Below are 12596 nucleotides of genomic sequence, written 5' to 3'. Positions count from 1 at the left end.
TAAAAGAGAGGTTTAGCTCCTATCTCCCTAAGCAAATTCATCCCTCGGACAATATATTGAATATGCTAAAGCATCAATAAGGCTGTTACAATATTTATGTCTAAAATGAACGTTTGTAAAATGAGTAGAGCTCTCTGTAACGGCACCAAACTTGGAGCTGTAAATAAACAAAAATCTAAGGATTGACCCAAGATTGTTGAATTTCCAAATCTGCCAAATCATTTTTTAAATTTAATTAATATCCTTGCAGCTTTCACTCATTCTGTTAAGCTAGACTCTTTGAGAAGTTTCACAGAACAATGGCAATTTCTAATATTAAAGTGGATTGGTTTTTTTTTTCTTTTTTTATGTCTTTAGATCTTGCCCAAACATATGTGCAGTAATGAATCTGGATATACATCCAAAAGGTAAAATTCTCTCAGTACTGAAAAAGGAAATACTATAGCATGTCTTCTTACCATACTTATTACTCCAAGTCACAGTTTGTAACATGCAAGGCATAAAGGATCAGAACGTTGTAAAAATTAAAATTAATTGTAAGAAAATAGGAAAAGAAATGTATATACACTAATTGGAAATTGTGTACCCACTCATGAATAAAGCAAAAGGGTGTTTACTTCCATAGTGCCCAAAAAAGATGTTGGCTTTGTGATGTTATACACTACAAAAAGCCATCAATAAATCATCCTCTTGTCGGAGGATGTACTGAAAACAGTACGTTGGCTGATGGCTTCTAGAAAGCAACTAAGGAACTTTCCTTTTTCCTCTGCTACTACTCATGAAGGATTCCCCTCTTTTTACTGTTTGCTGTTCCAAAACAATGGGACAATGACATAGGATCTCTAAATCCAATTCCATGACAGATTATGATCAGTAGTGAGCATGTTTTTAAATCACATTGGTTTCACATAAGCAAAACACTGCTCCTACTTGTCAGTGGAAAAATGATACCGCATTTCACAACTGTAGCTGAGCTAAGAGATATTTAATGCAAAACATACTAAATAAGGGCACAACTATCCAGATAAATTTATTTAGTATACCATATGTTTATTGTGTTATGTGAAGTTTGCTTAAATACATTCAATATCAATGTAATACAGAAGATTTATATTTATGGCTGGAAAAAGCAGTTCTGGAAAAATACAATGCAGCAGGCTATCATTTTATTGCAAGTCTTTTATTCTCTAAGGATAGCTGGCCATATCACAAAAGCTCACCAACACTGGCATTTATTCACGTGCCTTTTTCACATTCTCTGAAGCGAAGCCTGCCTGGTCTTTTGCTTGGTTTGGGAATGAAACCTATGCAATTCAAGAAGCTTCTACTTGTCTCGCCTAACCCCTCTAGAGGCTGGAGGTAGATGCCAATATACTTAACAGGACAAGTTTTTGCACCCTGCATTTGTACCAGACAGAAAAAAGTGACTCTGAAAACTGCTATGCAGGTTCTTCCTTGCAGCATTTCCAGCCTCATTTTTTTGTATTGAAGTGGTTAGGAGACACCCTGTCAGGATCACAAGGTTTATTAAAATATAACCCACAATACTTTATCGCTTTCTGTCACTGGCTGAAACACCACAAACAGTGACTGAAAAACCACTGTGTGTTCACAGGCTCACGGAAGTCAGTGGGAACAGATTTACCTCCTGCTTTTGTATTTAAAGAAGGGCTTCATTTCTGATCTTGGGTTTTCATGTACAAATTGTTAACCTGTCACCCTTTTGAACAGACTTTTTTTAGGTCACTATGAAAAGCAGGCGAGGTTGCTACAAAATGCACGCAATTATATTCCCGCGCACATTAAAGAGAAATTAATTTCTTCCCTTTTGTCCTTTGACATCAGGCATTCTCTGTCAACTGGCAGAAGCACACCCACGCGTATACCGTAGAAATGTAACACCTTACTATTGTTATATATGATATACTCCATTTATTAATTTGACAGAGGATGTAGTAAAGCATCAAAAAAATTTTCAGACTGAATAAAATATGATCGGTCCCTATAGCTTGAGAAGACTCTGACTCTTGCCAGCCGTAGGTCTTTAGCTTGCAGTGAAATTGATGCCAGAAGGTCCAGCTAATTGCAACTACCTGGCACAAAGATTCTGCCCTCTTTCATCCCTGTACAACAGCCAGTGGAACAGAAGCCAGGAAACTGGATGTTCCAGGGTGATATATATAGTAAATATCAGAAACAGTCTCCCCCCAAGCAGTGAGCCTCTTTGACCGTCTTCCACCACCCGGATGGCACGCAGCACTTCTCATTCTGAAGGCCCCATATGTGCAGCATAGCTGACAGAATGAAATATTCATCTTCACTACCAAAATGTCATTCTTAAATTACAGGAGGAGCAGATTCTGGCTGGTTTGCAGCCCTCAGCTAGCGCAGAGCAAATATTTGGGCATTCACCTTATGTAAAGGGAATGCCCGCAGGAGAGCGGCAACGCTGCCTCTCCCTTCACACGCGCTGTGCAAAGGAGGCGTTAGAAGCAAAGGAGAGGGAGGGCTGGAGTTCCTCCAGACTCTGGTGATCACGGTGTAACAGAATAAACTAACCCGGACACCAAATTGTAAACCAATGTTGGATAGCAATAAATCACCCCAAAGACTTGTGTCAAACAGTCTCCTTTTAGCATCAAGCTATGAAATGCATGATGTTTACCACTGTTATTCACTTCTTATTGTGGAAGATAGAATGAGCATTTTTTAAACTAACAGAAGTAAAAAGGCTACAATTTAAGACACTGATTGCCTTTTTTCATTATTGTATCGGTACCAGCTCATTATCCTCTCATCTCCCTCGGTAATAGTATTGATTTAACTGGGTTTTCTCCTGATCTGCACCGGCATATCTAAAGAGAAAACCAGACAACTAGTTTGCATGAATAACTCTCCCTCCCCCCCCACCCCGTGAATGATGCTTGGAGGAGAGATAAAAGTACTATGTCTATTGAATAAATGAACATTCAATGCCATCTGCTGGGGTATACAAAACTCTGCAATACCAGGCTCATGCAGTATTCAGAACTTAAGAATAGTGGCAAATGTAAAGAGACTGTTAAGGTGAAGACTGGCTTCCTTCAGAACACTGCTGGAAGGGAGGGTTGTGGGCTGCTGCCCATCTTTCACATACTTGCACAGGGTACACCTGGGCAGGAACTGGGTCTGGTTTCAACTCTCTCCTTGGTGTAAAAGGGTTTCAGTCCACAATTCTCCCTTCCTCCTAAGCATTAGAGCGTGCTGTAATCATACATCATAGGTTAGGCGTAACAGAAGGAACTTCATCCTCTGCTTTTGAAATCAGGCTATTGTGTAGCCACAGACGCAAGATTTGCGAGGCTACAGGCAGCCTAAGCAAGGATTGCTTCAGGAGCCCAGAACAAGAGCATGTACTGGGCAAGGACAAACCACGGCTGTTTTGCATTAAACAGTCACTGGATTAAATGTGCAAATCAGGTTAAGGGAAGAACTTGTGAGTCTTTTCTCAAGTAAACACACTCTCCTGTCCACCAGCTCTTTGGCCCTGTAACTCATGCTCTCCATAAGACACGTTCCATGGGCAGACCAGCCACTGCCTAGAAGAGTTTATAGCCTGGTAGTTGGAGCGTTGTCGGTTTTGGGAAACGTGAATTTGGAACTTCTCAAGCTGAAACCAGGACTCCAATTCCCTGGGCAAGTGCTGTGGTACTACAGAAAAGACATCAGCACAACTCATTTTCCAGTTCAGTCTGAAAGCAGGAGGTCAGATTCTCTTCTGCTGCTAAAGGAACACAATATATTTCTATTCAGAAGAGGGATTTCCAGGCCAGGATCCCCAAGCTCACCAGGGTGAGCCCTTACAGTTCTGCACCAAGCATCAAAATTCAGAAGAGAGAGAGGAGCTGAAGCACATCCTTCTCTGAGTATTTTCTGTGGGCGTGCTTAGACATGCTAGTGGTTGCGCATCCCATTTCCACGCAGCTACTTCCTTATGCACTGCATAGGTCAACAAACTGACGGGTGGATTTGCTTCATCTCCTTTGTTTTAGTATCTGTAAAATACTGTGCTGTTGACAGATTTTTATTCCTTTATATAAGCTATTAGTTATTGTATCATTTTCTACAGAATGACACCTGCTGACATTTTTTCTCCATTTCATACAGAAAACAGAAGGACTCTTCCTGCTAACACCTACCATTTTGTAAGTATCACAATGTTCTTCCTAAAAACTTCCCCCCCCCTCCCCCCTTCTTGATGTGTGTTTATATCATCTTGGCTATAACACTGGTATCGGAAAACATAATCCTCGCTGGTTGTTAATGCAAAATAAAACATGAGAATTTTGAAGTATATATAAGAAATTTTGCTTTGTTTTAGTGGGAGCTAGATTAGAGAAGTGACTCACCCACTAGTCAAGTCTCTATCTATGGTCTGAATCTAAAAATGCACCTTTATCATAAAATCATGTGAAAATAACAGAAGTCAAGCTGAACAAGTACGGAAGTCATGAACCTCAAGGTTTAATATGTAACCAGTGCAAATGAAAGCTGAAAAGCTAGCAGTACACATTTCAGTGTCTTCCCATTTGTATCTGAAAGCTGGTTTTGAATTTCAGCTCAGGTATATAAGAAAAGACTGCAAATACCTTAACAAGTCAGAGAAAGATTAAAAGAAAGCACAGGTCTACTGCTTAATAAGCAATTTGAACAAGTAAAGGATGACTAAAGAAGGCTGATGCAATCAATACTTTGGCTGCTTCAGGTTTCATAGAAAGGTTGATTACAGTCAGACGCTATATGGAATTAATACCAACCAGAAGGCAGTAATAATGCAGAGTAGAACAGGGCAAGAACAGCCAGGAGAATATTTACTTATGCTAAAGCACTTAGGGATGTATTTGAAGTAATTTCTGAGACATTAATTGATTATCTTTGGGAACCCTCCAAGGAATCCTGAGTTCCTAAAGCAATGGAAAAGAACACCGGTAACCTCAATTTCTTACAAGAAAGCAAGCAGATCCTGAGGTTCATTGGATACCTGGACAGACTATTAAACAAAGTCAGTCTGAAAGCATCTTTTGGAAATAATAAGTCTGATTATGTAAAACATTTCTACATGAAGAACATCTCTTCAACTCATCAAGCCAAAGTAATTTCTTTCCTGTCAGAAATACAACTGTAACGCGGAGAAAGAAAAGAGTATACATGGTATATCTTGGTTTTTGTTAGGTCTTTGACATTTCCCAGAAGACAGTCTCACAAGTAGAAACCTGGTCTAGATGAAAACATGTGAAGTGTTTGCAGAATTGATTGAAAAAGTATCCACCCTCAGCCTAGTTGATAGTAGTCTGCTTATGCAGCAGAAGAGCCTGCAAACCCATGTATCCTGCAGGGGTCCATCTAGGGTGTGGTGGGTGTTTTTTTTTTATTTACAGTTAGTTATAAAAAGGCAAACCTCACCCCAAATGTACTGTCAAGAACACTTCTTGGAGGTCTGCTTGATGTTTTAATAAAGATGTGTACAATCTGGAGAGAGTTCACAGGAAAGTAACACTGGGGATACGAGGTTCAAAGTCTTTTAAGTTTGTTGACAACTCGGGAAAGCTTTACAGAATTATACTTGCTTAGTGAGAAGACTAAAAGGAAATATAGTTATAGGCATTAAACATAATAAAGGTTGAAATAAAGTGGATAGTAATCAATTTTTTTTTAAGCGTCCTTGGAGGGTAAAACAAACTGGTTTAATTTGTAGCACTCAAGAGAAAAAGCATGAACTGAAAGGACAGTTAACTAGTGGAAGAAGACACCTCAGGAAGCTATTGATTCCCCATTACTAGAGTTCAAGAAGAGATTAAAACAAACATCAGGAAAGATCCAAGTGTGTGGATGCACCTGTGCTCTCTCTAGGAGCAAAATATAACTTAGAAAGCTACTGGCTGCCCCCAGCTGAGTTCACTCGGCAGTAATCTCAGCTCTGCACTATTTGTGCACGTCTCCTCCTGAAGGAAGCCAGCAGTTATGTTCCAGCATGTAAACAGTGAGTATGAAGGGTGGAGCAGGACTCCAGAAAATAATCTTGAGCAAACCTAGTACAAGCATGTAGACGCATCCAGAGATATCCTGAGTCACTCCCAGCACCACATTTCTGTGGACTCCACTGTTCAATACGTACTTGCTGTCGCGTTCATGTGGACTGCACGCTTGCTAGCACAAATTTTCAAAAACAGTGCATGTTTTTATTTTAAAGCATGACATTTGTGATGAGCTAGGTAATATATTCTTGCAAGTGACATATTTAAACAGTCAGTACAATACAATTACCACATGCCCCATCCCTGGAGGTGTTCAAGGCCAGGTTGGATGAGGCTCTGAGCAACATGGTCTAGTGGACTGTGTCCCTGCCCAGGGCAGGGGGGTTGGAACCAGATGATCTTTGAGGTCCCTTCCAACCCGAATCATTCTGTGATTATAATGAAAGGCACCATTTCAAATGTCTGCAATGATCATAAAATTAAGCACACTTGTGTCAAGAGTGGTGACGGGCCAAATTCAGAGAGAGACCTAAACTGTCTCCCAAATAGCTATTTTATGAATCTAAGTCAAAAATTTGGATCCTCAAAAGCCTTGCTCAACTACTTTCCAAGGATTCAATTTGCATCAGAAAATTTCCCCAAATAGTCTGGTTCTGGTAACCAAATATTTCCAAATCTGAAATTAATCTCAAACTTAAATTTATTTGTATTATCTGTGTATCTATTCTTCTATCCAGAACAAAGATTTGACAATGAAGGGCAAGAGTGACCTACAATCTTCCTCCAAGGTACCTGAGGAGGAAGAAGGTGATTATGAGACTGTAAGTTCTTCCACTCTGGAGGCCATCCATGCTTTGAGAATCCTTCCTGCCAAACCTCTACAAGAATCTGAATATGCAGGTAAATTTTGCTGTCTGTGGAAAGTGAGCCAAACCCAGAGGTAAACACGAACAGTACAGACTTGGGGGTTTCAATCCAGATATTTTTTAAAATGAAATGGTTCAACTGAAAAATAAAACACTGGTGGGCAGGAGCAAGAGAAGAGCTTTGTCTGCATCTTCATATTCAACAATTATCCTTATTTCCACTCGATTATGTTAAATCCATAATCACATGCTGCTTTTGTAATTTTAATATTACCTTCATGGGAGAAATTCTATGATCCCATCCCACCTGGAATGTGCAAAAAACTGACTGATCAAAACCACAACCATTTCAGAAAAGCACACTACTATTTAGGCCTAGAACCTTTTAAGATGAAAAACATTAAAAAACACACGAAACCTTCCTCCAGATGATAATGTGCAGATGAAGAAATGTAGCGTTCTTTTTAAGGGCATTCTCTGCCACTTTCAATAGGAATAATAAGCAATTACTTGGAGTGTATTTCTCAGGCATTCTTAACCTTGCAAGATAGCTGCATTAATCAAGTTTTGGTTTACTAAAGCCATTCTAAGTCACATTTAATGCCCAAACATACATAGCCAATTAATATCCCATTTATGGAAGTGAAATATCATCCTGGCTCTCCATTGCTCAAAGCCATTATAAACACTCCGTGGAGGATTTAAATCATTAAAAAACTGGGGGGAAATCCTAGATGAGGAAGAATGGAAGCTGGAAACCAAAGAGATCTGAAAATACAAGATCAATATATGTATGAAAGCTTGCATCAGTTCACATCAAAGTAAGCAAAGATTTTTCTACTGATTTTTGTGGGAGTTAGTTTGATGTCTAAACAAATAGATGGCTTTTAATTTGAGTAAATTTAGCAGCGTGTGAGCAGATCACAATCAGTCTGAACATCCAGATATTCTACGTTATGTTCCAAAGACTCGTCTGCATATTTTATTTGGAAATCTGAAATAAATTCCAAATACTGTTTTTATCTTGGTTAGTAGTGAAGACTTTCAGTCAGCATGTTTTGTTGTTTATGTAAGACTGTCCTGAAATACCAAAAAGACCCCATTTTTGTTTTGTGATTTCAGAGAAAACACATTAAAAAAAAAGCTGCTTTTTGCCTGTGTGCTATGCCCACTAACTATAACATGGCAGGATACAAGAGCGAGGAAAGGTCTGAAAATGTATTTCAAAAAGGCAAAACTCGATGCTAACATCCCATTTTGCCATCTTTCCTAGACAAATAACAATGCCCTTGAGATATAAAATTAATGACTCGAAAACCCATGCTAGTGTACAACCTGTGCATTTCTTTTAGATGGCCATGGATGCAGTATTTATTAAAAGCTAAAGTGAAAATTAAAAAGCTCTCTAGAGAGAAAACTACCCCCCCGCCCCTCACAAAACTGGAACACCACAACGGCGTTGCCAAGAACAAAGGTTCAGATGAAAAAAACAAATTCACTAATCTATTCACAGTTTAGGTCAAATGTCTCCCTAAACTGTGTATCAGCTTATGAAGGCTTTTTTTTTTTTTTTTTAACCCCAGTGAGGAGGTTAACCGTCAAGCTATTACCAGGGTCACGCTTATGTCCTCAATACAGCTACTGAAATAATGGGGAAATTCTGAAAAGGGAAAAATTAAAAGGCTATAAAAATGGCAAGATCTGATCTGAAAAACACATTTTGAACATTAAAACCTCCTCCTCTTAAAACATAGTATTGCTGAATTACTCAGGCTTGCTTTTTCTTCCTCTTTTACAGATAAACGTTGTTTAAGGCCTTCAGGTACCACTTCCTCAGCGAACAACCAGCACACATCTCAGCCCCCTCAATACTCAGCTGTAAGTAAAGATCTTAAGCCCTAGTCACAAACAGATTTCCCCTTTTCTGTAACATTATTTAAAGTTAAGCACAGTCTATTTAAAGTCTTAGCCACATCATATTTGATTGTACAAGGTCGCACAAGTTCACGTGAGCCGTTCCTGTTTCACTTTGCACCAATGCTTTCACCACTTGCTTTCACTTGTTGACTGCTGGGGACCCACCATGTATTAGAGGCATCCCAGTCAAGAGCAGCGCTGTGTCTACTAGCCATAGTTTCAAGGATGATGAGTAACATCACATCTTTATTTTGTTTTATTAACAGATACACACGCCTGTTCTAGAGGGGAGGAGCACGCCAAGTGTTAGAGGTATAATAAAAAATATCCACCCGTTTCTGCAATCAGAAATAGAAATTGTTTCAATTTTTGTACATAAGCAGAGATCGCGGATGATAGAATAGACATGGGTTTCAGAACAGCAGCCACAATCATACTACAAAATTTGCAATAATGTTTCAACTACCTAACATCAAAGTAATTATTTACAAAAGGAGATGTATTTTACCTCATGAGCTCCCTGTTCCTTAAGCCAGGAGAGAAAAAAGCCATTCAATTTAAAAATCAAGTTTTCTTTTTCCCTACAATTATAAGGACATAAGAGAAGGATTGCGGGGAAGTCTGTGTCTCCTGAACTGTTACACCAAAGGCTGCAAGATCCCTGCTATGCTTTACTTCTCTTTCTCATGATCTCATGCTTTTGGGCTCCCTGTCCTTCTCAGGCATCTTGTATGAATATATTGTAAAGTGTAATCTAATAGCTAATTTTAAATAGTAATATCAACTTCAGTAATTCCTACTAAGGACTTACATCCTAGGGTAACTATTTACAAAAGCTGTTTGACAATATTCTCCTACTAAGAATATGCTAATTATATGGTATATCACCTAGTATACATTTTTTTCTCCACTGCTTTACCGTTAACTGTAAATTTGCTTCAAAATGCTATAATTTTCAGTCACAAATGTACCTTTAATTTTTGTTTGTTCTGTTTTGGTTTTTGTGGTGAAATTGGAGACAGACTGCTACCTTACTCATCAAGAGCCTAGTGAGGTGTCCAACTATTAGTCCTTTGATTGAATGTTTCACTCAATCATAAGATTATTTTAAAAGTAGGTTTCTATATACTTTTTTATATTTGAGATACTTTAGATGTAGCAGTATCTCATGAAGTCAACTACTGAAGGACAAAATATCTGATTAACCTTGAAAGGAAATGGTATTTTTTTTTCTCTTAACATTTCCAAATCTTTGGACTATATGCTGAACACTGTCAAAAAGAATGCAACTGACAAGCCAGGAAAACATGATCCTTTCTATGTTTGCTGGAACATCTGATTTTCAGAGAGTAAGATCAACAGAAAAATAACCAAAGAAGTCCATGCAAAATAGAATTTGTTTCTTTTTTTTCCTTTTAGTTCATACTATAATACAAAACATAGAGCCAAATAATTCCTCCAGATTATGAAAAAGTAAGCACTATAAAGTTTGCCAAATGAAAGGTTAGACTGACTCTTCTGAGAAAACCCTGACGTAGCTTGTAAAAAAGCTGAATTGAGAGAAATTCGAGTAAGCCAGCTTCAAAACCTGCAGAAATCAGTAGCAAAGGTCCCACTGACAGTTTGCCAGTTTAGCCAAAGCCTCGAATTCCACCAGGGTTTAGTAGGTTGGATTTACACGTTTGTCTGCCTCGTTGAGATTTGTGCTGGCGTTAAGAGAGATGCACCAAAGACAGTGGAGGCAGGTAAACTCTGCTGCGTGAGATTGCAACTTATGCTTTGTTTTAGTATATCTTGAGCTAATACTGTTTACACAGGAATCTATTATTTTTAGATAACTCCACTGTTGTGAGATGTATCTTTACACACCCAGTGCTATTAAATGGCTTTGCCACCAGATGGCATGAACAGCACAGAAGAATTTTTTGTCAGCTGTTATTTTCTAGAATTGCTAAACATTTCAGGTACTGTTATTTTATTCAGATAAATTTGTTATGGTTTACTTGAAGGAGAACTTAAGATACATTGCATGTCTTTTTGCATTAGTTAGGACTTCACTACGTAGAACTTATGAAAATATTTTCAAAATCAAAATCTAGTGCAAATATAGTAAAACAGGTTTCTTTATTAGTAAGATGTCCTATGTTCATTTAAATAATCAGTTGTATTTTGTTAAATTTGAAAACAAACAAAAAATAGATTTACTTTCATCAATTTTAAAGACTTTTCTAAATTCCTATATAAAAATCAAAACAGACAAAAAATGCATCCTGAACAGTTTGATAAGCATATATATAAAGACTCTGAACAATATTTAAATTTACAATGCCTGAATAAACATTACCCTCAAGTGTTTCATTCTGAAAGCCAGAAGTAAAACCAAAGTTCACTCTGTTTTGTCAAGTATCATGATGATTTTATTTCAGTTCATATTTTAAGTTGAAAAAAACCAAAAATACATGTTTTCTCCTACATTAACTTTAACTAATTCCTAGTTATGTCTCTTATAAAATGACTGCTTGTGAGTGATATTAAAAATATTTACTTGGCTACAGCACAAGATTTTCAACCCTTCTATGATTACCATAATTATCTAAGTACACTTAGTCTCGTGTTTTATATGGAGAGAAGCAGAAATGGTTGAGAATGAGTTACAAATTGCATCTGAACCCATCCAAAAATCCATCCTTAAAAAAGGCTAAATGAAGTACAGATTGAACAAAATCCACGCCAGGTGCACCAAGCCTCATGCGGAGCCCATTGGCCTCCACGCGGCACAGCTAATGGAGATGCTGTCCAGCGACCTCCGTCTCAGGTCTAGGCTGTGACTTGCCTTCATTCCCACACACACCAACCTCCTACTGAACCTCTGAAGCTTCCAGCCCTAGGTTCACAGAAATTAATGCTTCCCATTCGGTAGCAGGAAATGTTATGGAGATGCAGATATGTTAGGTAGGACGTTAGGTGTGGAGAGAGAAACGTGACCTTGGAGCAAAGAGTTCTGGAGGTTGAGCTGGGAAGGGGGAAGGATGGGGCTGGACTGCCAATAATAACAACAGTACCAGAATAAAGTTATGCCTTTATTTGTGAACTATATGGAAAGCACTCTATTAACAATTGTTAATAATTGTCTTTAGGAGAAAGAGTGAAAACACATGGACCCCAGGTAAGCAGAATCTTTCATCAATTAGAATTTTTACAGGTCATTTTGCCATTGAATATATTTTTAAAAGCTCACTGCAATTTTGCTAGCACTAACTAAAGGATAAGAGAACTCCTATCTGCAGTCCTACGTTATCTCACTTATTTCAATTCATGGTTTATGTAGATATCTTTTACCCCTCAGTGATTTTAAAATGGCATATTAAAGTATGATGTTATGTTTTGTAGAGTACACAAACCCTTTAACTGTTGACACAGGCATGTCTGCTTAATCTAAACCCTTTACATTTCTCTTAGTAAAACAAGGAAAGAAGTTTACACAGATTTTTGTTTCCTCTCTTTTCCAGAACCCTGTGCCTCCCCCACGGTAAGACCACATAAGAGATCACTTACCTGTGGTTCCTCCGGGAACTCAGTGCTAATGAACGCTCATGTCCACCTGTACCACTCATGGTAACAAGATGACTGGAAGTGAGCCAGCATCCTTTTACTACCTGGCTCTGTCTGGACTTTTTTAGCTTCTGAAGTGAAATTAGGGAGAGCAAAACATGAGTCATTAGTGTTGACAGCTGGGGCTCAGGCCCAGATCTCTAAAATCAACTTGGCTGAGCCTACAACCAAGTCAAAAGCCTAGAAA

The 12596-nt window shown here is 38.3% G+C and overlaps 1 protein-coding gene across 1 annotated transcript in view; it reads left to right on the top strand.

Moving 5' to 3' along the window:
* CLNK (cytokine dependent hematopoietic cell linker) overlaps window positions 1-12596 on the top strand; it is a 34440-nt gene that overhangs the window by 722 nt on the left and 21122 nt on the right. Inside the window, exons 2-8 of the mRNA XM_063336179.1 lie at window positions 358-407; window positions 4147-4184; window positions 6752-6914; window positions 8679-8758; window positions 9064-9109; window positions 11935-11963; window positions 12307-12326. Coding sequence (XP_063192249.1) covers window positions 383-407; window positions 4147-4184; window positions 6752-6914; window positions 8679-8758; window positions 9064-9109; window positions 11935-11963; window positions 12307-12326 — 401 coding nt within the window. The 5' untranslated portion in view covers window positions 358-382. The remainder of the gene's footprint in view (window positions 1-357; window positions 408-4146; window positions 4185-6751; window positions 6915-8678; window positions 8759-9063; window positions 9110-11934; window positions 11964-12306; window positions 12327-12596) is intronic.

This window comes from Chroicocephalus ridibundus, chromosome 5 (genome assembly GCF_963924245.1).
Source record: "Chroicocephalus ridibundus chromosome 5, bChrRid1.1, whole genome shotgun sequence".
Lineage (NCBI taxonomy): Eukaryota > Metazoa > Chordata > Aves > Charadriiformes > Laridae > Chroicocephalus > Chroicocephalus ridibundus.
The sequence above is the reverse complement of the archived record's forward strand: the minus strand, read 5'-3'. Positions and strand labels throughout refer to the sequence as shown.